The 25,697-nt window shown below is 55.0% G+C and overlaps 1 protein-coding gene across 1 annotated transcript in view; it reads right to left on the bottom strand.

The window, feature by feature from the left end:
• LMX1A (LIM homeobox transcription factor 1 alpha) overlaps nt 1-20,369 on the bottom strand; it is a 44,269-nt gene extending 23,900 nt beyond the window's left edge. The window contains exons 1-3 of the mRNA XM_049808881.1: nt 20,105-20,369; nt 19,637-19,752; nt 18,868-19,054 (exon numbers count right to left, since the gene is read on the bottom strand). Of these exons, the coding sequence (XP_049664838.1) occupies nt 18,868-19,054; nt 19,637-19,712 (263 nt within the window). The 5' untranslated portion in view covers nt 19,713-19,752; nt 20,105-20,369. The remainder of the gene's footprint in view (nt 1-18,867; nt 19,055-19,636; nt 19,753-20,104) is intronic.
• Between the last annotated feature and the right edge of the window lie 5,328 nt (nt 20,370-25,697).

The raw sequence follows: 25,697 nt of genomic DNA on the forward strand, positions 1-25,697 counted from the left end.
CTACTCATCCAGAAATGGCCAGGGCCCACAGCCGGGGCGTTATCCTCTCCTCCTTTCCTTCCCTGCCCGTGTCCTGCCTGCACAGCCCTGCCAGCAGCCAGGACAGGCGGGGGGACACTTCACCCTCCGCTGCAGAGAGGTGGAAAACATCAGATAAAAACAGCCTCTCCCAGCAGCATCGGTGCAAAGGGGAGCCCAAGCCTCCAAAACACACCCCAGCTCCTCCACAAGCTGCATCCCACGTACCTCCATACCTCCTCTTGCAGAGATGTCCCTGGTGGCTTGTAAATGTGGATGTTGTATTTCTCTGCCCCTTATTTCCCAGAAAAAAAATTCATACTGGGTACTCCCTGCCTCTGGGACCAGTAGTCCCCAAAGCCAGACAGGGATGTGACCCACCAGGCAGGGGTAGTGGACATGGCAATGGATGTGGCACACCAGGCCACCATGCCTTCGTTTCTACAGCATCTCCCCTCCCTCAGGTACCTCCTCTGTCCCTGGAAGTCCTCTGCAGGATGCAGAGATGGGAAAGGACTCGCACAAAGCTGAAACACCAAGGTAACGTCACCTCAAGCCACGAGGCCGTGTATTTGCAGACAGAAAGCCAAAGCCTGCCCGAGAGCCTCAGCCTGCTCGAGTCCGCTATGAAAGCCTGTGGGGAAGGTATGCACGAGGAGGAAAACCGTCTGAGCACAAAGAGAGTTCCAGTCAAAGCAATACAGAGCCCCTGGTTAGGGAACCAACTGCTGAGAGATTCTGCCTGCTTACTTCCACAGCGTGTTACCACTGAAGCCTAATGACATCACCTGCCAACCTGCTGAACACCTTCTGAGCTGATGCCTCCCGGGGCGGTTAAGGCAAAGAGTGACCTGCATGTCACCAGCATGGAAAGGTGCCTCCAAGCCACCTCCTGAGAGGGAGAAAGCAGGGGACTCATTTCATTGCAGTGCAAAACAGCCTCTCCATCCTAGTGGCCATTGCAAGGTGCTTCCCAACTCTACCTGCATATCGCCAGATAAGGCTGAGTAAAACTGACGTCCAGAAGAAAACTCTGTCCCCCAGGGCTGGCCGTGCCGCTCTGGGGAGTTTCTCACTGGTGAAAAGGTGAAGCCGAGACCTTGCATGAAAACTGTGGGGAGAAACCCAGCAGCGCTGGGTTAAGCAAGACCCTGCAATCTGGCCGCGGGGTGTTCGCCTGTGCAATCTTGGCTTTGCAATGGGTTCGCAGGTCCATTAAACAAAGTGAGACAGAAAATTGGACGCCAGTGCCTGCTCCGTGGAGCGAGAGCCGCCCTGCTCCAAGCCCATCCTGCTGGGGCCTCCTGATTTTCTTCTCTCCCCTTTCTAAAGGAGAGCAAAGACAAACCCCAAGCTCAGACCCAGATCAAACACAACCTCACACGTGTTCAAGGGGAACAACCAGCACTGGAGTGGTAGGAACGAAGCACGGTCCTTGCATGGACCTTTCCACCCCCATTTCCACACCCAGCTGGATTTAGGGCTTCTCGGCTGGGGTGGGACACTTCTGGGCAAGAGGAGAAAAGGCTCTGGGGTGGATCCTGCCATTTCCTATTCCAGGAAGGCCAGAGCCCTTTGAACTCCGTCCTGCTGGAGAGAGTGAAACGTGGAGATACAAAAACACACACCCCAACTCTAATCTAGGTTTAGCCCTTCTCTGGCATCAAGCACTGTCATCCTGAAAACATCACCGACGCGTGCATGTGCCAGGCGGCCCCACAAGCCGGATGTAATCTGCTATGGCGACGTTAATGGACAGCCGAATATCAGCCACTAGATTTGATGTTTTATGCACCAGCACCTTGCCCCAGGCAGCCAGCAAGACTATTATTAGGGCTTGAGGCAGCCTGGCCACTGACTGCTTTCCCTGCAAGCACTGCCCCATGAAAGGATGTGCAACTCCCACCACAGTACACCTCATTGCATAGATATTGGATTTGGGAAATACTTTTTTGCCACAGGCGAAACTTCTTTTTTTTTTTTCCCATGCCTGCCCTTTCAAATGAGAGTGGTTTAACACCGTTTGCTGAGCTCCCCAGCAATTTGTGGCACGCACCATCTCCAAAAGTCTGGGGAAAACCCAACACGTGCCCCAGATGGTAAAAGCAGGTCTGTCACCAAAAGCCACTGGCATCCCTAAAGGTCACCCAACCCCATCCCTCCGGTGCAGGGGGAGCCTGAGGAAGAGCAAACCAGCAGAGGTAGCAAGCAAATGAAAGGTGTTGCTGGAGGGGGGAGGGAGCAAACAGCCCCACACGCCAGCATCTACCTGTGAAATAGCTCAGCAGGCCCATGCATGGGCTGGGGAGTTGGTGAGGAGGGGCTGGGGCCCCCTAGAAACCTGCAAACAGCTTTAGGACAGCTCATGGCAGGAGCGAAGAGACGGACGTATACATGAAAGCAAGACAGGACACCACCTCCCTTGCTATAGCAGCTAAAAGTCCTCCTGAAGCAGCTCCCTGAGCTGCGGTGAGCTCAGCGGAGGCATAGGACCACCCAAGACACCCACGCCAAAGGCTGCAAGGTGCCCCGGTGCTGCTGCGATGGGTGCTGGATGCAACGGGCATCCACAACCCAGCGCAAACAGCCCTGTCCTGGGCTGCTCCTCCAGAAACCATAACAGGGCCCTGTTTTGCTCCCTAACGTCACTCGTTATTGCAGCGCGTAAAACAAACCCTTTGATAATCTCATTTTCCAGGTTGTAAAGTCACTCGTCAGTCACTGGGATAAGGACGCATGGTGGCCTCGCCTCACCAGGCCATGTTTCTAATGATCTCAAGATCCTCAATGGGGAATCGTGCCCGGTTTCTGCGAACTATTATCTAGTCTAATTCCCTCCATCCCATTACTTAAGGATTTACAACACACAATCTCCCCTGAAATGGTTTCTGGTAAATTCTTTGAAAGCTCTTCTGGTCCTCACATCATCGTCAGGGTCAGCCATGCATTAACGGCAAAGCATTTATGCGCCGGGTAACTCGTTCCCCAGCAAGCGAGTTTGTTTATGCTTTTTAAATTCAGGAAGCAATTAATAGTTGCCACAAATGCAACGTGCTTCTCTTGGTTGAGGGCCATAAAACCCTGACTCGCCTTGGGGAATTCGGATGCCTCCATCTCAGCAGACACCTTCCACGAGTGTGGTGGTTGCAAGGTAAATCCTAATGCTGAATAACTGATGCTAGGAAACCTTTGTGCACTTGCTAACCCAGAGAGATGCGACTCCAGCTTCCCCAGCCAGCTCGAGGTGACTGTTTCAGGGAACAGCACTGCCAACGTCAAGAAGTCAAACAAATGCAAGACCTGAGCGTCTTCCAGCTTTCCCTGGAGCCAGAGAGCTAGAAGTGCTCCCTACTGAAAGGTAGGGGAAGACTTCATTGAATCCCCTGACTCCGGGACCTGGAGGTTTAAAAAACAAAAAAACCCAGATAATGCTGTGGATGAAGCCACGCTCCCAGCAGAACCTGTAGATCGGAGACCATCATCCTCCACTCACACTGAAAAACTGCAGCACCTGGAAAGCAGAGGCAGAAGCATCTGCCCCACGGTGCTTCCTCCTCCCCGACCAGGACAAACATCTCTCAGGGAGAGAGGATCTACTCACTGCCTCCCACTAAAAACATCGGCGGCTGCAGAGCTCCCCAGGTTTTAGGAGACAAGATCCCTTTCCATGCTGGCCCCCTCAAAGCCATCAGAAAGCAATGATTTCCAGGCTTACCCCTCTGCGCTAGACTTCAACCAGCTGCAGACAGGCCCGTGCATATCCTCTTCCTAATCCTTCACGCATGATCCCTAGACAGTCCCTGGCTTTTATTATTTTCTGGCAGGAGAGAGCACCACGTTAACCCCCGTGTGCAGGCTGCAGGCTGAGCATCTCTCAGCACATCCCAACTTGGGTCCAACTTATAAATGAAACGTTCGTGTAACAAGAGAACTGGTGAGGGCCAATTGCCCATTAATATTTTAAACCCCCACTAATTCTTATTTAACGACCTGTCCGAAAAGTCCCTTCTAATTGCCTGATACAGTGATGGGCCTAAAATATTTATTTATTGATAAAGACCGTGGGAGACTCTTCCCATGGGGACGGCCGTGCTTTCCCACGAGGGGCTGGAAGCCAAGGGACAGAGCAGGCAGCAGCATCACTGTGCTGGTTGTCCATCGAGACAAAGACCCTGCGCACCTCACCTCTGCCAGCAAACCCTTCTCTGCACAGCAGTTCCCCCAGCTTCAGGGATACAAGATGAAGTCCTTACTGTGAGGTATTTCAAGGCACTGAGAGCAAGGGAATATTGTCTGTATGTCTGCTGGAAGGTCCTGTCCTTAGCGTTATTCTGTAAAACTCTCAGGGGACGGAGCTGCACCTGATGCACAGTCTCTGGCTAAGGGACAGTGGTTTCCAGATGTGGAGACAGCGTGTGGGTGGCACACAAGAAACCCTCACGGGGCTGCAGGACAGACGCCGGCATGGTTTGCATCCCAGAGCCACGCTGGATCCTGGGAGCAAAGGGAGATCCTGAGATGTGTGCTGCAGCCTCACCGGCTGGGAGCAAAACAACCTCCACTTCCAAGCCTGAGCTCCCGAGGCACCCGAAGCTTTACCCAGGAGGGAGCAGAGAGCCCCGCGAGATGGCTCAGTAGCCCGGTGAGGCTGCAGCCAGGAGCTGCCCCTCCAGCCCTGAGCTCAGCACTGACCTTGAAATGCAGGGCGGGCGGCTGCCATCGCCGGCATCATATGATCCGTTACAAAACACGATGGGCTCTACTTAGAGGTTACACGCCGCAGGACAAATTTAACACCCGAGAGCATTCCCGATCCCACTGGAAGAATTCCTGGCAGGGGCTCAGTAATCGCCCACTACTGTAAGTGGCCAAGTGCCATTGCATCGGTTCGGCTCCAGACACACGAGGACCTCGTTCCTTATTTCTGACGAGAGAGACGCTTCAGCTGATGGATGACACCACGCAAGATGATGAATCCCCCAGCGGCGGGTGGCCCTTGAAGTAGAGTACAGGGAATCTGGAAAAGTTGCTGTTCCCAAAAGCCTTCACTTGTTTGAGAAAAGTATTTAAGGACTGCAATTAAAAAGTTGCACTGAAGACAGCCTGGCTGTGCAGCTAGGAGGTCCATGAAGAGATCCTTAGGGAGAATGATGTTCTGGTGGACATCAGAAGAACAAGCAGATAGAATGGAGGCGTCCTCAAAGGATGCCCAGTCCACAGAGGCCAATGCCTGGGGACTTCCCAGCCCAGCCATGAGAAAGAAAAGGTCAACACCAGGAGAAATTGTCCCTGCTGCCATCCTGCTGGCTGCACACTGGCTCTTCCAGAGCCATGCTGGCTATTTTCAGAGGTGGAATGGGTGGATGCTACTCTGAAGTGGAGCCCGGGAAAGGCACAGTGCAGGCAGGGTGGGAGAGCCTCTCCCAGCAGCAGATCTGGTCCCAGCTCAGCAGTGAGCCAGACCCTGCCGCTCCCTCCTCCTCCTCCTCTCCTTCCCTTTCCTTTCGACTGGCCCCAGCCCCGCATTTCTGGAGCGGCAAGAGTCAGCTCTGCCGATGCTGCTGAGGGGCCCCGAGCCAGCTCTGGCTATAACCTCAGGATGAAAACATCAGCTCTGAAACACAGCAACGGGAAAAACAGACAGATGGACACGTGTGCACACATGAGGACTCCTGCAATCAGGAGGGCTCCCACATTAGCAGCGGGGTTTGCCATAATGGGCAATTTGGGGTACCTGCTTTGATCCACAGGCTCTGATTTCAGGGAAGGGGGATGCTGTGCTTGGTTAGGGTAGGCTGACAGTGAGCAGGATGGACAGTGTTTCCTCCCAGTCCCTGTGAACACAAACGCAGGACCTGCTGCTCCTGGTCCAGTTTGCCCTCCAGCCTACCCGGCACCGTCCCGGCCACAGTGGTTACGGGAGGAGACCATTGCTGTGACAGGCTGGTGGGATGCTCAGAGCGGGACTGCACCGGGTCAGGCTGCAGCTGCAGGACCAGGTTGGGAGCCCCAGCGCGGAGGTGATGGAGCCAGGTCAGACCAGTGACAAGACGACAAAAAACGTCGTCGGGCCAGCAGCTATTTTTATCTGTAAGGACCAACACTTAATACTCTTCTATCTCCCACAAAATGTCACTTGAGCTTCAGCAGAAAGTTTACACCACTCACAGACAAGGGCTGAAACCTGAGCACGTAATCCCTGCTCCAGTCAAAAGTTTTAGTGGGATTCGCAGTGTCTGGACAGGGGAAGATGAGAAAAAAAAAAACCTTTCCCCTGAGAATTGATGGCTGGGGCAGAGAAGAGACAGGACAGGCAGTTCCCCTCCTGGCACCATGTCCCTCTGCAGGGCACAGGGGACTTTGTAAGCCCTGGAGCTACATCGTGGCCTCCCCACAAGCTCAACCAGACTTTAGCTACCCTAAGAGGGTCTTCAGAAGAGAGAGGAAGGGGAAAAGAGAGGAGTTCACCACCCACTCACTAAATGCCATAGGTTGGACAGAGCCCACAGGAGGGTTTTGCGGCAGGTCGGGGCAGGACACCCCATTGAGGTATCATTGCCACCCCTCTTGGCAATTCTCCCCTCTCCATTGAGCAGCTCTAATTACTTCAAACACCATCTTCCCACCCCACCCCCCTCTTTGCTCCCAACCCCTTCCCTCTCACCATGAAGCCCAGACCCAGACATGCCCGGGGCGTGAGGAACGGAGGCTTCCCTCACTTAATAAAGCCAAGGTAGAGCAACGCTGTTATTAACAGCAGCCTGCCCCCCCTGCTCCTTGCTGATGGTGGGAATATTGCACCGGTAATCCCAGGGGAATGCCCCTGCACTGCCCTGACAGTGGATGCAATAACACAGCCCCTCCGGGCCCTGGTGCTGCCCCCTTTATATTGCGGTGGGTGTAAATGCCAGTGGGGTCCTCGCCCAGGTCCCCCCTTACATCACAAGCAGTGTTTAGTATCAGGGATGGATGGATGGATGGAAGCCCCCTCCCTTGTCAGGTGCAGGATAGCTCAGATTTAGGACAGCATCCTCGGGAGGCTCTTCCCAGTGAGGGGCAAAAAAGTAGGGAACAAAAAGCTCCAGGCTGGGACTGAGCCATGGTAAAACACGTTGTGACACAGAGATGTCCGGTAAGCTCAGAAAATTAGGGTACCTGCTTAAGGGCTTGCATAGAAAAGTATAGGAGGTGAATTTTGCTAGGGAGAGAAGGCATGAGCTCACGTGTGCCTTGGAGCTCATGAAAGGGGCAGGGTGAGGGTTTCCCAGCAGGATGTGCAGCAACTTGGTGCAAGCAAATAATGGATGTTGATGGGGAAAACCAGCTCCACTAGACCCAGAAATCCTCTCTTACAACAAGGAGTGGGCTAAAAACCCTGGGGAATATACTGCATAGGCAAAACCCACATTCCTGAGATGGCCGAGAAGTGATCACATCTATCTCCCTCCATCTCCCATTGCTAAGATCCATTTCTGAAGCATCATCAGCCAAGAAACTTCAGTTGATTGGATGTGGTTAAAGCAAACAGACACACACAAAAAATCTTATAGCTGAAACTTAAATGGTCTCCACAAACATCTTGCATGTTTTCAAGGACACTGAGGAAATACACAGTTTTCCCCTCTTTTTGTGGACTTAAAAAAAATGCCCCAAGGGAAAAAGTCATTTAGAACTACTTAGGAAACACAAAGCATAAAAAGCCTATAATTATTTCTCTGCCAAGGGCTTGTCAGTTTGAAAATCCCCGCTCTTGAACCACTAATCCTTATGGAAAAAAAAAATGCAGCTTCGGCAAGACGCATTGTCGGTTGACTTTTGCTGCACTTTTCCAACACGAAGGCACTAAAGAAGAAGATGTAGATTTGGGTTCCGCTGCATTAGCATCTTTCACCAACAATATGCCCAATGCACTTCCCCAGCCAACCAAGGAAACCTGCAAAGCATCACCCCGAGGTGAGGCCAGCGGCTGCTCTGCAGGCCTCAGGCCAGGGAGGGAAGGACCAAAGTTGATGTTTACCTGAAACAGGCAAAAATAAATCGGTTCGAGGTGGGGTTATATTTATTTCAAAAGCCAAGGATTCAGGGAGTTCCTGAGATTTTTGTTACGTTTTTGGAAATAGCATAAAGACATTATTGGCAGGGGAATTGCACTTTCTCTGGAGGATGGGGATGGGCCCTCCCAGCAGAGCAGGGTGGATTTGGGCTCTCTGGTTTAGCAGCCAGATTCATCACTTCATGTTACCCTGCCTGGATAAGGACGGGTGGCATCAGCGCCTCCAAACTTGGATGGCCGTGGAGAAACAGTCCCATGAAAGCTAGTTGTGTCCCTATACATAGCCCAGCATCAAAGCATTGACCACATTTCTTGCATCTTCAGTCCAGCCATAAAGAGCTACAGTTTCACCACGAGGCAAGAGGAGGAGAAAGGTGAAGTGCTGGGAGCGGGCAGGAGCCCAGTGTGCTCAGCCAGAAGTCATTCCTGCTGCAAACCCTTACCATGAAACTAAAAATGGGATCTGGCGAAGATTCACAGTGCAGCACATCTGGGGAGAGAGCGCTTCTCCCTCAGCCCCGCACCAGCCAACTGTTCAGGGTCTCGGCTCCACGTCTCAGCTGGCCAAAAAAAAGGTGCAAAAGTGAGTTTGGTGCTGCAAAGGAAACTCCCATCAAGACCCTGCCAAGGGCACAGACGCTTTGGCTCTTGCTAGGTCCCAGTCAGAGACTGCCAGCGCGGGCACGCCGGCAACCCTCCCCAGCCCGGAGCGTCTCTGGCGGGCACTGGGAGAAGCGTGTTACACCAGACAGAGCGGGTGAGCCACCCAGATCCTGCTGCACCCTGGCACCCATCCATCAGCGCTGCCCGGGTTTGGAGCTGCAGAGCAGAGGGCATCCATCACACACAAATCCTGCACAGCTGGGGCCAGAAAATCTCGTCCTTGCCACGGGTGGTTTTCCCCCTGCCAAGGGTAAATGCCTCACTTGGACCTACTTTCCCCATGCATGGCCCTTCACCCATCTCTGATGTCTTCTCCCATTACTTTCTCCTAATCCATCTTCCTAACAGCACCTCCCATCAACATGAGTTTTAATGTCCTCAAGGTAATGCATGCAGGAAGCCTCTCCTCCTTTCTGGTCAACCCTCCTTCCTAGGGCCAGAGTTGAAACAAGCTCAGACTCAAGAGCCAACCTACAAGACTTTAAGCTTCATTAAACTTTTAAGCCAGTCCGCTGAGGTTGCTCTTTCAGCCTTTCATAATTACAGATGCAGAAGGAAGGAGCAACATTCACCTGAGTAGGCATCAAGAAGATTCAAAGACTTAATGGCTTTCCTAACCAAGCTCCCATGTCCACATAGCTGTTTAAAAGGATCTGCTCAATAGCACTCCAGCGCTCTGCCCAGCAGCGGAGATGCTGAGATATACATAATTCAGTATTTCAGTTCCCCATCACCAACTGAGCTGGCCACCCATTTGGCACAAACAAGACTCAAGACACACGAACCTGGGCCATCCTACCACACCAGAGACCGCAGGTGCCCAAGCCAAGAGGATGGTTAGGCTCAGGGACACAGTTCAGGTGAGCAAGGTGCTCTCAGCTCTCCCTGCAGCCAAGATCTGGCATTCAGCAGCTCCATTGAGCAATTCAGACCTTGGCTTGGCTGAACCATGTGCTCCAGAGGAGCCTCTTCCTCCCCTTTAACCCTTGCAGGACCTACAGAAAGTGGCCTGCAAGCAGAGACGAGACTGTCGCCCCATTCTCACCACCCAGCGCAGGGCTGGGGTCCTGCACACCCGACACACAGGCAGCACAGCTGCGGTTGCCTCCTCTCCTGTTGCCTGGACGGTCCTTTCCAAGACCAGAAACGTAAAAGATGCCCCAGAAGTGTGTTGTAGGGCAGTCCCAATCCAGGCTTAACACAGAAGTCATTGGGCAAGAGTTTTGGGGTTGTGCCTTGACAAATGTCCACCCCCACTACCAGCACCCGTGAATTTATTTATCCAATGGCAGCAAAATCACCCCTGTGGAGGCAATCACAAACATGTGCCCATTTCCCCCTCCTCTCGTTTAGATACGTTACTGCAGAGGTTAGGATCATTTTGTTTAGCTAAGACACTGTTTTCCAGGAATAAAGACTTAACAGGGCCAGCAAATGCCGAGCAGAAATTCTGACAATGAAAGCATCCCTACGTTTTTACGACAGTGGGAAGAAATGACAACACTGACTCTTTCAAATAAGAAAAATGCTGCAGCCGAGAACTGCCTTCAGGTCCCTTAACCTATTTCTCTCCCAGTTTTTCCTGCCAAATGCTCACCTAAGCTTTCAATAGCAAAGAGAAAATTCCTGCCTCCCTCTTCCTGCTTAGTCACCTTGGGCGATGCTACACAGTGAAAAATCTACTTATAATGTGGCCTGGCTGGCCCCAGGCAGGGAAGGAGCCCTGAGTACACACAGGCTCCAGGTTCAACCAAGGAGCTCCGCAGCACAAAACCAGAGGAGAGGATACACGTCCCAAAGAGATGAATCACATCCAAACGGTGGATTTTCTGGGAATCGCCCTTGCCTATTCTTGTGCTTTTAAGACCCCACTTTGCTCCATTGCAGGGCAGGGGACCTTGCCCAGAGGGATTTCGGGGGCTCACTGCCCCACCGCGATGGTGGTTATCATTCCAGAGGAACAGACGTACTGGGGAGGGAGATTTTGCACGGTGGCGGTGGAGGCGGAGGACAATGGGCTGAGGAGCAATGGTCGCGTGAAAAGGGATTTGTTCCGCTGTCAAGGACAGAAAGCTCTCCCTAAGAACAGCGTTAGGAAATGAAGCCCACAAGGGAAGGAGAGGGGTAGGGAGTGGCAAGAGACAATGTACAGACAACGGCGACAGGGAGACAGCTGGGAAGGATCAATGCCGAGCCCCGATGGGCTCCCAGAGCACGAGTACCGGCCGAGGAAGCCTCCTCCAATGTGCTCTGCCCTTCGAGGCATTTGCCCCGAGGAAGAGCAGGATGCCTCCGGGCAGGGCGAACCTTTCATCTGCAGCCATGGAGCCCCAGTGACCCTCGAATGAGGGGAAGCATCGCAGCTTGCCGGGATGTGCTGGGATACGGAGGAGAGCAGTTCTCCTACCGATTCGTGCCTCCTCCTATCAATTCATGCCTTAATCCTACTGATTCGTGCCTAGGAGAAGCTGGTATCTCTGCAACACAAGCTCTCGGTCACCTTCGGTCAAAGGTAGCCCAGGGTGGAAAACACAAAAGGAGGAATGATGTAAAAATTAGGCAAATCTGGAGAGAGACTGAGAATTCGTGCTTGGTGTTCAAAGTCGCCTAGCAAGATGCTCAAAGCACTTATGATGATGATTGAAGCCTTTTTTAGCTGGATTCATATTTCTAGCTCCATTTCACGGGTGAAGGAGCCAAGTCTCAGCTCTTTCTCCTGCATACAACCAAGGCCCATCATACCTGGAGGAGGCACTAATGCAGGAGACCTGAACCCAAAACAGGATCTTATTCATGGGCATGGGAAACGCTCTTACTGAAAACAGGTAGGTGCATGCAAGCACACAGTACAATATGAGAAAAATTGTTTGCATTGAATACAACATGGTTTCACCTCTGTATTGAGAAACACACATACCACCTTCCTGAAAACTCAAATCTTTGTGGGAGAAAACACCACTTTCAGATAGCCAGCCTACAAAACATGGGGCACCTGAAGGTTCCCTGACAAGCTGAAGAAATTGGTCTTTTGTTAATAAGATCCCAGCAAAACAGATAAGCAAGAAGACAGAGCCATCTGATAGAAAACCCCCCAAATAAACAGAGACCGGTGCCACCAGCCCGATGCTGTGCCCTGCTGCCAGCACAGCCCTGGCACAGCACAGCCTGACCCACACCTTTTGCAAAAGCTTCAGGATCTGGCTGTTCGTAAATATTTGGGGTGGGAAGCCAGGGATTACAGAACCCCTCTCCTGGGCAACCAAGGTTTGATGATCTTCAAACAAACAAACAAACAAAAAAAACCCCACAACAAAAACCCAAACCTCAAACAGAGCTGCAATGAGATGCCTGCCGGTTTCACAGAGACGCACGAGACAACCCGGGTGCATCCATTGCCCCCAAGGACCCACAGCCCCAGGAGAAGACACCCGGGGACCAGCTGGCTTCCTTCTGCCCAGGCAGGATTCCTTCCAGGTTAAAAGTATTGAGGAACAAAATTGAAGTTAGAGACTAGCATAACTGTGGCTATAGGCTTTCACACACACACCTGCACGGTGTTGGCCACATCAGGGAGCACCATTAGTCCCCCACATCTCTCCTTCTGAAATCTCTTAGAAACACCCAGAAATACAGATTTGTCATGAAAACACATTTATGGAAAAAAAAAAATATTATTTTGGGTCAACCCCAGTATTTCACCCTAATAAAATCCAAATATTTTCTCCCTACTTAAGCTATCCTTTACTCCTATTACAGAGGAGATGCTTTGTTAAATCACAGGCAGAGGCACAGTCCTCCAGCCCAGGCCCCTCATCCCCATGCCAGTGTCAGCGTCCCCAGCCCACGTTTGCGTCCGCAGAGGGCAGGAGCCAGAGACAAAATGGAGCACAAAGGGACAAAGAGCATCTTGAGAAGAAAAACAGCTGGGACATGGGATGTGTTGAGTAGCCCTCCTTGGCTGCACACCACAGGGTTCACCAGAATTGGGGAACCATGAATCCAGACCCAAACCTCATTCAAACCATCGGGTCTCCCCCCTGCACAGCCAGAAGCAGGACTTGCACCCCTGTGAGCAGAAGAGGAGACCAAGCCTCACCCCCAAAGTCCCTTCTCCCCCTCCAAGGCAGAGGGTGTTTCGGGGACCCCCGCCCACACCCCGAGGCAATCGTGCAGTATCAGAGTCAGAAACTGCCGCAGATTTGGGTACATCGAGGCCACCCCACTGCTGCCAGCAGGGATGGAGGCAGCCAGCGGAGCTCAGCATCCCCGGCTGCAGGCAAATCCTGCCCACACGCTGGCCAGCCGTCGGCACAGCTAACATCTGAGACCACCACCCTCTCCGAAACCGGCTGGGGGTGACCACAGCATGGGGTTTAGACCCTGCCGGAAATCTCCCCGAGGAAGGACCAAGCAAGAAACCAAATTGTGGGCTCTCTTAAATCCACAGCTCGGAAAATCCCTCCCTGCGCCTGGTGGCTGCGAGCAGGTGAAGAACCGGCGAGGCGAGGGCTGGCGAGCTGGGGCAGGAGAGGACCCCAGCTGTCTCTCCAGCTGGTAGAGACAAAATTCTCATCAAACTGAAACAAACCCCCCTTTCTTTCCCTAGCTGATTTCTTTTTGGTGCCTTCATCAGGATTGCAAAGATCTGAAGCAGTTTGCCCAGCTCCAAGCGCCCCGTCAGGGACTGATCAGGGAGCGCTGTGCCACGGGGGAGAAAGAAAGAAAAAGGAAAAAAAAAATTTAAAATCATTGTAGGTCTGAAATAAGATGGCAGAAACCATGGAGGGTCCCAAGGATGCTCAGGTCCCAGGTCTGCCAGCACCAACCCGCAGCCTCCAGGGTCCCACTGCCAATGAGCAGGAGAAAGGGTGACCCCAAAGCCACCCCTGTCCCCACCATGGAGGGACAGATGACGAGTATATTCGGCTGCCTCGCTCCCAAGCTGCCGAACGCCGCTCCCATCCTGGCCTTTCTATGAAACATTAATTGTAAGACACAAATTTAATTAAGGGCGGGGGAAGGGGCAAGATGCCAAATCTCTCCACTCACTTTGGAAAGAGAGACCCCCGCAAGCAGCGCACAGGAGGATGGGAGACAGCAGAGATGGGGGCAAGGCATATTTTGCTTGCCTCGCTTTTCCAGCTTGGATCCCGCAGCAGCCTCCGTAATGCCTCTCTCATCACCTCATCCCACTGCTTCCCTGCTTTCCCCCACTACTGGCATAACAAGGCAACTTACTAACAAAAAACAAAGGACCGGTGCCTGGTCCCAGCCTGGCAATACCCACCATGTCATCCCTGGTGGGGATAAGGCCAAATTCAGCTGCTCCAGAGCCACGCTCATCCCAGCCCACAAAGCGTCAGCACATTTCCTCCGGGAGCCGCGGGAAAGGGAATGAGGACAGAGAGGGGTTTGCTACGGGAGATGAGGTGCTGGGTGGGGTTGGAGAGCAGGCAAAAAGGATAGGAAGTGCTAGAAGATTGAGGAATGGGAAAAGAGAGACCGATGAGAGGGACATCATGCCTCAGAGGTGCCATGTGCTCTGCAACCCCATCCAGGCCTGCCTGGCCGTCCCCAGTGCCTGGCCAGCTGGAGAAACCCAATTTAGCACCATCCTCTCCATAGGATGCCCTACAAGAAGGGAAAAGGACCTCCAGGGGGCATGTTGCATTGTAGCTGGGCTGACCCGTGGCTCTCTGGAGGGACCGTTCTCTCCCATCAGCCACAAGAAGAGCAAAAAGTCCCATTTCTCCAGGAGAAAGAAGGCAAAGGACTGAATTGCCAGCACAAACCCCCAGACCATAGGAAATCTCCGGCCAGTGGGCTGCCTTAAAGCGTTCAGCATCAGCATCACCTTATTCATTCAATCCGTTTGGGATTATCCCCCTCGCAAGCCTTCCGGGCTGGGGAAGCAGCGCCAGGGTTTGCAGCTAATTGCGCAATTACATTCATTACCCACGTTAAGCAAGATAAACAGCCACCATGCTTCAAACCTCTTCCCCCTCTCTCCTCCACGGCGGCAGCTGCCAGACGAGCCTCCAGCGGGCGAGAGGAGGCTGTGCTGCTCTGAGCCGGGCAGATCCCACCTTCCCCCTGGGCAGAGCCAGCCGCAGTCTGCTGGGACCACGCTGCTGGGGATTCAGGCTCATCCCCCATATGAAGATGCTGGGTGTGATTTTAAAACCCAACACCAATAGGTTTCTTCACACGTGTTTTCTTTTGTGCATGTTCGGAGCTTAGAAGGATTTTTTTTTTTCCCCCCTTCGCAGCCAGATGCGCCTCCTCGTTTTAATTCACGGAGACGGCACCCACACAACCCCACGACTCCGGGAGCAGGGGATTTCAGAGCCAAGCAGGAGGAGCTTTGCAACGGCGCAAAAGCTGGCAACGGCACAGAGCCGTCAAGCCGTGCGAAGACAGGGCGAGCATCACACAACTGCCTCCCTCGGCCGGGGAGCCCGGCACGGCGGCGGTGGCTCAGGGGCCGCGGCCGCCCCTCCGCTGCCGGCGCCCACATGCCAGGCCTGCTCCGAGATGTGCTGGCCATCTGCTCCTGCCAGCCGGGGCTGGGGCCGGGGCTCTGCGCCGCGGCTGGGGACGTGCCAAGCCGTCCCGCCGTCGCCACGCTCCCCAGCTGCGCCCCCCGTCACGACCGCACCGCTGTCGGGGCTCCCGGCCCCCAGAACCGGCCGGAGGGGTTTCTGCGTGCCGCCGGCATCGCCCACGGTGGGGCTTGGGGATGGGGATGGCCCCGCAGCTCCAGGTCCTCCCTACGGCTCTGGCTCGGCTTGGCCTGTGCAAACCCACCGTGAAACACCCCTGGGCAAGTGGGGCTCAGCCATTCCCACCCTCATGTGGATTTTAAGCCTCCAGAGCAGCCCATCACTTCCAGCACACCTCCCCACTTATGGCCAGGTTTGACATTGCCCCCCCCCCCCCCCCGCCACCGCCTCAAATCTGCCACCACAAAAAGCTCATCCCCCTGGTCACCAACACGGGGGCCCCGCAGCCGGGGGGCGTCCCCAGGGCCGCTCTGCAGTCGGGGAGCCGGCCAGGGCGAAGCCTGAACCTTGTCATAGTTGAGACTTATCAGGTTTGGACAAGCGCCGGGGGCTGCCGCGGGATTCAGGATGTTCTGTAACGAACGTCCTCTGCCCCAAATAGATGCTGTCCCAGGGGCACGGGCTCAAGAGGTCTCTCCCCAGGAGCTGTCCCCGCCAGAGCTGGGGAAACTGGTCCAAGAGTGACCCCCAGCCCCCCAAGTGCCTGGCCAGCATCGCTGTCCAAACTGCCCATGGGTCCCAAGCCGCAGCTCTGGGCACCCCAAATTGATGCCAAGACCTGGCCCAGCATCCCTGGTCTTTAATCCGTTGCTCTCCAGGTCCTCTCCCAAGGTCTTCCTCTTTATGAAAGACAAAGAAATGCAAAACATGTGTTTTAATAAATGATTCCTCAATTTCTAGAGTCCAGCAAGTCAGATGCTTGCTTAAAACTGTCCGTAACACTTTCCATGGGTGTATTTATAACTAAAGGCATAACTCTGCCATCTCACGCTCTGTCATTAACCCTCTGCAGCCTTGTTATAAATGCAGCTCAAACAGAGAGCGAAGATACATGTCAGAAAATACTGCACCTACTCATCTCTGGTAAAACATCCCAACAGTCACCATCTGGAAAAGAAATCCCTTCTTTCAATTAGAAAAAAACAAAACAAAACAAAAACAAAAACACACCAACACAAAAAACACCAACATCACGACACTGGCAGGTAGGATCCCAACCCCTTCCGACACCCGCAGCACTGGTGTTTCGCACATCGACAGCCCAGTCCTCCGTGCCGACAGAGAGGTCGACGGAGCCCAGCTCTGCTGGCGCGACCACCGATGCCGCAGGGAGGATCGGCCGCTTTACACCATCACGCTGAGCAAGGAGTGTCAGTCACCCGCGATAATTAACCAGCTATCGGCTCGAGATAATTAGCTCAGTCCAAGAGCAGCAGCTCTTCCCCTGTGCGTTTCACACCGAAAGCCCCGATATCGGCACGGCAGGCACAGTGCTCCTGCACCCGGGGAAAACGCTCAGCCTGGAGACAGGACAGGCAGTTTGGGGAAAGAAAGAGGGGTTTCTGTTAAATAGAGAGCCATGCGTAAAACTCAGCAGAGCCCAAAGGGAACAGCTCTTTGGGACTCTGCTCTGCATCCTCGCTGTCCCCAGGTAAGGGGTCGCAGCGGCGGCATGGCAGAGAGCCCCACCAGGGTGATGGAGGAGCAGGGACATAGACCTGCAGCCCCGTGCCAAAAAAAAAAAAAAAAAAAAAAAAATAAAATTCAAGGGGACAACACTGTGATAGCAAGGGGCAGGAGGGTGCAGGAGGGGAAGAGGCCGGTAGCGGTTCAGGGCTAAAACCATCACACCTCAGGGAAACCGCCTACTGCAGAGCCCGCTCCCCAGCTCAGGCAAAAGTCACCAACACAAACGCAGCTGGGAAATAACCAAGATAAACGGTGCCACTGCCAGAGCCTAGGAAATATTTGTGACTCTTTTTTGTTTTGGTTTTTTTTTCTCTGCCATCATCCTTGTCCATCCCGACAGCGAGATGGGCACAGCAAGAAGCCAACGGCGGCACCAATTTCTTTCACGGCCAAGAGGCATAGGAGGAGGGTTTCAGGTTGGAGGCAGCTTCCACAGCTCAGAAGCTGCAGTTAAATGCTCAGAGAGTAAAACCCACATGTGCTGCAAGCTGGAAAGGCATTTCTGCAGTAATATTCACCCCAATTTCCCCTTAACGCTCCAAACGGAGGCACTGATAAAGCAGAAAATGCAAATTAAAATGCGTTGGAAACATACGGTAATCAGTAGCCAAATTTTTATGGACAAACAAGCAGTGCACCCAATCTCAACAAATTTTTGCCTAAAAAATAAAAAGCCCATAACGCAGCTCTCTCCTTTCCACTCTCGCAGCAGCTAATTCTTCCGCTCTTTCGTAAACATTTGAAAACAAGGTCACGCGCACAAATTCTGCTTTCAATTTGCCTTGTATCCATAGTGATTAAACTCAGACCCACAATACGGGACTTAAAGAAAAAAACTTTAAAAAGGCCCGGAGCAGAGCTAGCCTCCGGCATGCTCGCCAACCCACCGAAGGCCGGGACGAGAGCATCGCCGACGACCATTTTTTCATATAACGGCGACCTGGGAATTAAATCGCGGGGCTCCAGCAGCCATGCTATCGCCATAGCGAGGGATCCGTCCCCCCATCTACACCGTCCTCAAGAAACAACCAGCCCGGAGGCAACACAAATTTAACGGCTCCAAAAGCCAGCCAGGGAGTAGAGTCCGGCAGGGACGGCAAGAGTGGGATGAGCAGGAAAAAACGAAAGCAGCTGCAGGAGAGGAAAGACTCAACAGCCTTCTCCCCATTCCCACTGGAAAGGTTTTTCTTTAAAAAAAGAAAAACAATTTTCTCATTGTCTTTTCCCCCCCAAGCCCCACACTTGCCAAAGGGGAAGCATCAGGGCTGGAAGCTTTAACCACCTACATTCAGATTTCCTGCTGTCACAGCCCCAAGCACAGGCAAAGCCTCCGGTGTGCGATTGCAAACGCTCCGAATTCAGCAGGGCCTTCCCTGGTCCCTGCCGAGTGCCTCAGTTTCCCTGTTCAAGCAGGGTGAGCAATAGCATCGCCCTGCCTGTGGGAATATTAGGAAAATAGCCCCATCCAGGACCAGGTCAGGGAGGACATAACATTCCTCTTGCAGACGCTCAGTAGGAAAATAAAGCTAGAGGAGACGGGAAAACGCTTGGCCCCATCCCTCCACAGCCCTGGGGTTACCAGGGGTCTCACAGGCTCCCAGCAAAAGGCTCCTAAATTCCCAAGGCGCAACCCGAGCACAACGAAACCCCTCTACAAAGGGGAGAACCGGGGTGCGACAAGGCTGCGGGGAAGAAGCGCGACTCACCACCCAGCAACAGTAAGGCTGACGCCTTTTGGGACACGCGGGGCAGGGGAAGCAGGGAGCTGCGGGGGGACGCCAAGCCCCCCGACCCTCCGTGCTTTTGGCAGGGCACTGGGGCTTTGCAGGAGGTGGGAGAGGAGCGAGGGGGGGCTCACCGAAGGGTCAGGAGGACACTTACTTCTCGTAGTCCAGCTTGCAGTAGAGCTTCTTGTCGCGGTAGAAGCAGGTGGTCTGCAGGGGCTCCTTGCAGGACGCGCACTGGACGCACTGCTCATGCCACAGGCTGTCGTTCAAGCGCAGCAGGAACCGGTCCGAAATAACTCGCTGGCACCCTTCGCACACCGACTTGGGGGTCGCGGCTCTGCCTGTGGGAAAGGACCCGGGGGCAGGGGTGGGTGGAGGGAGACGTGGATGGGGAGACGGGACCGGCCGAGGGATGGACAGAGGATCCCGCTGCTCTCGCTTTCCCCGTGTAGGCTGGAGGGGCCGGGGGCGTGCGGGGCGCTGCGCCGGGATTCGGGGGGCACCCGTGCCATAGGGGAGCTCCGGGGGGAGGACATCGCCCCCAATTTCGTTCCTCTTGGAAAGGCGGCGGCGGAGCCGCGGCTCGGAAAAAGGGCGATTGTTCGCAACCGGTATTAAAACGAAGGAAAAAAAATTTAAATCAATTTTTTATCGTTCGATACGAAGGAAAGGCCTTCGTTGCGCTCGGGGCGGGTGGGGGGGTGGCACGCACAATTGAATGCGATCGCGGAACGAAACGGGAGCGGGGAAGGCGGGCGCCGGGGGCACTCCCCGGCCGAAGGGAGCGGCGCGGCGCCGGGCAGGAACGAGCCGGGGGAAAAGCTGCCCCCGGGCCCCCCCAAACCCCCTGTGCCCATCGCTGGGGGTCAGCCCGGCCGTACCCCACCCTGGGGGGGGAGGGCAAGCGGGGTGCCCCGACTTACCCAGCAGGGAGGAGAAGGGGGCCGCTGGGTCCAGGGCGCTCTGCAAACTCTCCTCCATCTTCAGCCCGTCCAGCATGGTGGGGAGCCGGACCGGGCGAGGGGGCCGCGCCGCCCGCCTGCCAAACACAGCCCGGACACGCCGCGCTCAGCCCGGCCGCCGGCTCTCCCCGCCGCCCCCGGCCAGGGCTTCCCCGCCCCGGCTGCCCGCCCGCTCCCGGGGCGCCCGGCTCCCCTCCTCCCTCCCTGCCGCCGAGCGGGAGAACACCCCCCCCAGACCCCGGACCCCCTGCTCCGGCTTCGCAGCCGCTGCCCCGGGGTGTGTGTGTGTGGGGGGGGGGGGGGGGGGTGTCCCCAGCGTCCCCCACCAGCGCCGCGGCCCCGACGTGGCGACGCGGCCGGGGCCGGGGCCCCCCGCGGCAGCGGGACGGGAGGATGCGGGGCTGCCGTCGGCGGGGCTCGGCCGCTTACCTGGGGCGGCCCGGGCGACGCCTTCCTGCGGGGAACCGGCGGGACGGGCGTCCGCAGTCACCGCTCCGGGGGGGTCCTGCGGCGGCTCCTCTGCCTCCCCGGGCTGACCTCCCCCGGGTTCCCCGCCGCCGGAGCTGCCCTGGGTGGGGAGAGAACCGCGGCGTCCCGGACGGCTCCGGAGCGGAGCGCACCAACCTGCGGGGAAGCGCCCGTCCGACTGCTGCCAAGGCACATTTCCTGGAGCTGATACCTCCCTGCCCGACCCCCACCCCCTGCCCTCCCCTCTCCACCCCACTCGAAATAAGTTTCCTCCCCGCTCTCCTGCCTGGCTCCAGGCACCGGCCCCGCCACGCCTCGAGGGGCCGGCGGCCCTTCCCGGCTCCGGGGGGCACGGCCGGGCCGCCCCGCGGGGCGCCGGGGCAGCCCCGGCTCCGCTCCCGGGCTTTTTTTTTTTTTTTTTTTTTTTTTTCCTTTTCTTCGAAAGCAAACCAAAAAGAAGACAAGGGGGGGGGGGGGGGGGGAACAAAACCACACAAACAACCAACAACAAAAAACCAAACAAGGTGGAGGGTGGTGCCCCGCCACCGCGGCTCTCCCGGTAGTGAAACCGGCTGGAAATCAGCTCCCCCTTCCAGGAGAAGCCCAGGCCGGGAGTTTTGGGGGGGAAAGCCGGTTTCCAGCTCGGGGGGAGGCAGCGGCCGGGGCGGGATGCGCTCCCCGGTGGGGATGAGCTCCCCGGCGCTGCGCATCGCCCCGGGCGCCTCGCTCCCCAGTATTTAAGGAAAATGAGCGCTGGGAAGGGAGGGGAAAAAAAAACCAAACCAAAAACCAAAACAACCCAAACCAAAACACCACCACCAAAGCCGGAGAGCTGTCCCGGAGGGCTCGTCGCCGGTAATCGCTGGCGCCGAGCAGGGCCCGGTCCGCTACGGGCGCCGGTACCGCGGAGCCGCGGGGGGAGGCGGCCCCGGGGAAGCGCCGCTCCGGCTCCGCCAAACCGCATCGGTTTCGGGGAGGGGAAACCCTCGGAGAAAAGATCCCGCCTGACCGGGGAAGCTGAAACTTGGAGTCTTCCCGCAGCCCCGGCGATTTCCCGTCCCGCCCGGCTCTCCCCTTTTCTCCTGCCTGGGGGCGGGGGCGGGGGGATCGCTATTTTTCGGGGAATTTCACGGGCCCCGCAAGGCCCGGAGCTACGGCCGCGTACCTGCCGCTGCCGGAGCGGCCTGGGCAGCGGGGCCGCGGCTTCCACCCGCACGGAGGAGGGCTGGGTCCCCCCTCTCCGGCTGGGAAGGGGGGCGGGGGAACGGCTGCAGAGCTGCGAGGGACCCACTCCAGGCTCGTGGAAGACGGGAGGATTTTAGGAGCCTCACCTCCTGCGTTCACCGGTGACCTTGGCACCAGGGGCAGGAGCGCTCCCAGTCTCTCCGTGGGGCATCCTCGTCACCAAGCGTTCCCCACGCCCAAATGACGTGGGTGATGCAGGGACCAAGGTCACGTCCTTTGGGAGCTCGTAGGAAGGAGAGAGGCCGCAGGTTAGCATGGGTGGATCATCACCGTGCCAAAATCCCACAGGGGAGGGAAATGGGGTCCTGGGATGGCCCCACTGTATCCCAGTATAACTACACTGGGAGCTTGGGCATGAAAGCATCGGTACCATTGCACAGGTCAGCGTGGAACAGCTCCGATCCCTCACATCCAGGAAGGCTGAGCTGCAGCAGGGAGGCTCTGATGCCTCTGTCTTTGCCTCTCCTGAAGGTTTCTGAGCAGCTCCAGCTAAGTTTCTGGGTAGCCAGATCTACTGGAGCCACATTGCAAAGACGCCAGCCCAGCAAGGAGTGCAGCATGACCAGGGGCTCCAGGCACCGCGTGCCGCTCTTCCTCCCTGTGCAAACCAGCACAGCCGTCCCGTCCCATCCCACCGCAGCTGCAGAGCTGTGCAGGGCAGTAGATTTTCCTTACACAGCCAGGGGTCAACCCCACGGGGTGAGAATGCCATCCTTCAGCACTGCTAAAGACTGTGGCCCTGTACAGGGCACCTTGCTTATATACTCAGACTGCCCATCCGATTTGGTCTGATCAGAGATGCAGGAACAGCTGGGAGGGAAGTCATTCCCCCCTGGACGTTATCACCCTGTGGCGTTCCCCCTCCTCTTCCTCTCCAGGCAAGGAGGGATCTGGAGATGGCCTTACCTTGCAGCTCTCGTGCACAACTCCCAGCTCAGTCTATGAAACATCAGGCTTGAGGGATGGGTCCCGTGTGTAACACCAAGGGGGCTGCAGCAGGGTGTTGCTGCCTGTGATTTACACACATCCACCAGTTCCCACACAGATGACAGGTACTGGAGCACACCCGGTCTCCTGCAAAGGATGGTCACCAGGTGAACCAGTAAAATATGCAAGAAACACGCTCCAAACCCCCTCACTCCCAAAGCACACTTTCACCTTGGGCAGTGGCCCTACAAAAGATGGGGGGAGTATTTCAGCCAGCTCACTGAAGCCTCTCAAGGCCAGGGTTTCCATGATTAGCTCACCCAGGGCTGAATTAGGTGCAGCAGCCCACAGCATCAGCAGCTGAAGAGAATTAAACCAGAGGAGAAGCAGGACTAGGCTTCCTCCTTCTAGCTGTAGGGTCTGCAGGCAGCCAAGTGTTACAAAAACTGGGTGGTCTGGGAAAAACAGCATTAAACAGAAGCTGCATACCAAATTAACAAGCCCACAGCATTGGAAGAAGGGCCGCATATCTCCCCCAGCCATCTCCCCATTGGGGTTGCCCAGCTCTCCTGTTTTGTGCCAAGGAGCTTGAGTGGACCAGCAGGCCCCTACCGCTCACTGTTGGAAGGAGATCGGAGCACTCGGCTCCAAGAGCGGGTAGCCACAGTCACAGCAACAGACATAGCTCCAGACAGCAGGGAGCCAGATCCCTCCTCCAACATCACCTTAACTCTGCCCAGCGAAGCAGACACAGAACCATGGAGGATCAGGGAGGGCTGGACCCAGAGGCAGGCACACAGGAGACCGAGGAAGAGGGTGGGTTTGAGTTGTGCTTCCCTACACAGGCTCCAGCCACTTCCCTTGGGACAGGACTCACCGGGCCACCCAGCCAGCATCATCACGGTGCCTTTAATGCCCGAAGCGAGCTCAACCCAGAAGACAAAGCCCTGCCCACCACCCAGAGACATCCCTCTATACCACTTACCCCTATAAAGAACACACCACCCTCTCCTTTTTGCCACCCTCACAGCCCTTTATAGGCATCAGCTGCTGCACACCCAGCTGGGCTGATCAGCCCTGGTGGACAGGCAAGCCAGAAATCAGCCCACAGCCACAATGCTCTCAAATATCCCTGGGGTGACAGAATCATCTCCCTTTACCGCTGAAATCCCCCCAACCAAGCCTGTCTCAGGTACAGCTAGTTGCCCAGAGGGCACAGGGAGAGAGATGAGAGAGGTATGGGATGGCAGCACTGGCCTTGTCTAGGTGTAGGTTGGTCCTTGTCCACTAATGCTGACAAACACCTGGGGATTTATCAGGGTTTCTCTGTCTTTGCATCATGCTTTCCACCACAATGCACTTTGCCATGAAATAAAAGCCATCATCCCCTGAAAGAAGATACACACGTTGCTTCCCACTGCCACTATCAGCTCTGAGGAGCGCCACATGCCTCCTCATTAGTGTCTTTCCTCCTCTTCCTCCTCCCTGTGCCCTCTGGTCCTCCAGGAGGTACCAAGTCAGCACAGCTGCCCCAGCTTCCCACCTGGGCCTTTGATGGGACAGCGGGGAGCTGGGAGGGACAGAAAGGGGATGAGCAGAGAAGCCAGGCAGCAAAGAGAGCATCTCAGGGGAGCTCAGGTGTGATGGTGAAGGCTGTCCAGCGCCCAGCCCAGACAAGAGGTCCTCAACAAAAAGCCACTGGTGGTGGCACTCAGTTCAGAGTCACACCGTCAGGGTCTGTAAGTCATCCCAGGCCTATAGGACATGCCTTTGAATCACTAAATTCAGCAGGGAGCCCAGAGCTGAACTGAATGCAAACCAGCTCAAACCTTTATAGCTTGGGGTTTATTTTCTTCTATTCCCAATCCAGAACCACTGTTGTTGAACTTCAGCAGAAACTGAAGCAGCCACTACAGAACCCAAACAAAGAGAGGGCAGGAAAACACACCTGCTTGATTTCTGAGTGAGAAACAACTCCAGCTTAGCGCAAGCAGTGGAGATTAAGGGGTTTTTAATTTTCCAAGGTCCTCATCGTAAGTGGCTAAACCCACTATTTTTTGAAGTTCCCCCCCCCCCCCCCCATGGTGCACTACAGAGTGAGCAGCACAGAATTAACAAATGCTTTGAAACATTTGGCCTGTGCACTAAAATAAAGCTTGTCCATGGTGGGGGGACCTGCTGCTAGTTCAGAAAGCTCATGAGATGTGATGTGTGGTAGAAAAGACAATATGACACTTTGCCTTGGGCCAGTCATTCCCAGAGCCTGTTATTTATTATTCCTAGAGCAAAGGAAAAAATGTCAGAGCTTAATCTGAGGCTAGGAGGGTTTATCATGGGGAAACCAATGACTGGATCTTCAGACGAAGTGGTGGCAAGACGCAGCAACTGGAATCCAGCAAGAGCAAAATTCAGGAGATAGGAGAAGCCAGGTTTCAGTAGGAAGGGTGGGTAGCTGGACCCTGTTATGCCCGAATTGTGGAGGCACTATCATGACATATGTCTGCAAGGAAAAATGACCACATTGGAAGGGACTTAAACTTTGGTATTTCTTGATTTTTGAGTTCTTCAGTGCTATTTATGAATTCTTTGTGCAGCTACAACCCCACACAAGCTGGGGCTGAATGTATGTGCAAGGACAGAAGTTTTCTTTGGCTTATCCGTGATTGCGATTGCTACTGTTTTACGAAAACTAGGTTTTCGCAGGGCTGCAGATTGGGTAAGCTCTAGCCGTGCCAAGCTGCTGTTCTGCAGCAATTCATCCTGAAGGAAAACCACACCAGTAAGTTATTACTAACTGCTGTGGGATTTGGTCCTCAGGGTGTCCATAGAGAGTCCCCACCACGTTTTGCGAGGCTAGGGGAAGCACTGCTCTTGGGCAGCGTTTTGACACCGTTGTAGAGAAGCCCACAACATGAATGAGGAATCTGAGGGTTAGGACCAAATTCAGGAGATTACATCAAACCTCAGGTTCTCAATGATTACAGAGAGAGCCAAACTCTGTGTCTCATGGTCTCACTGCCCTACCAGGCACAGGGTGGGGGAGTGTGTGGTGGGCTATGCATTAAGCAGATGATCAAGCACAGAAAATTTTCAAAAAGCCCACTAGTCATCTGGAGAAAGAGGACAAGCCCAGCTTGAAGTGCAACCTGGAGACTTTGTGGTCCAGAACCCAGAGACCACCTTTACCCAGCGTCTCGAGGAAGACTGCCAAGAGTAGGGTTATCCACGAGCCACAAATGTCCACTTTGAGACTTCCTGCCCCAGTCTCAGTTATTGTTTCCCATCACTTCCAACTTCAAGAAGTGACTGTTCATATTGCAGGCGGTGGTCTGGATTTGCTCACAGGCAGTGGACCGAGATCAGCATCAAGACAGTCGAGGTG

This window comes from Accipiter gentilis, chromosome 8 (genome assembly GCF_929443795.1).
Source record: "Accipiter gentilis chromosome 8, bAccGen1.1, whole genome shotgun sequence".
NCBI classification, from domain to species: Eukaryota; Metazoa; Chordata; class Aves; order Accipitriformes; family Accipitridae; genus Astur; species Astur gentilis.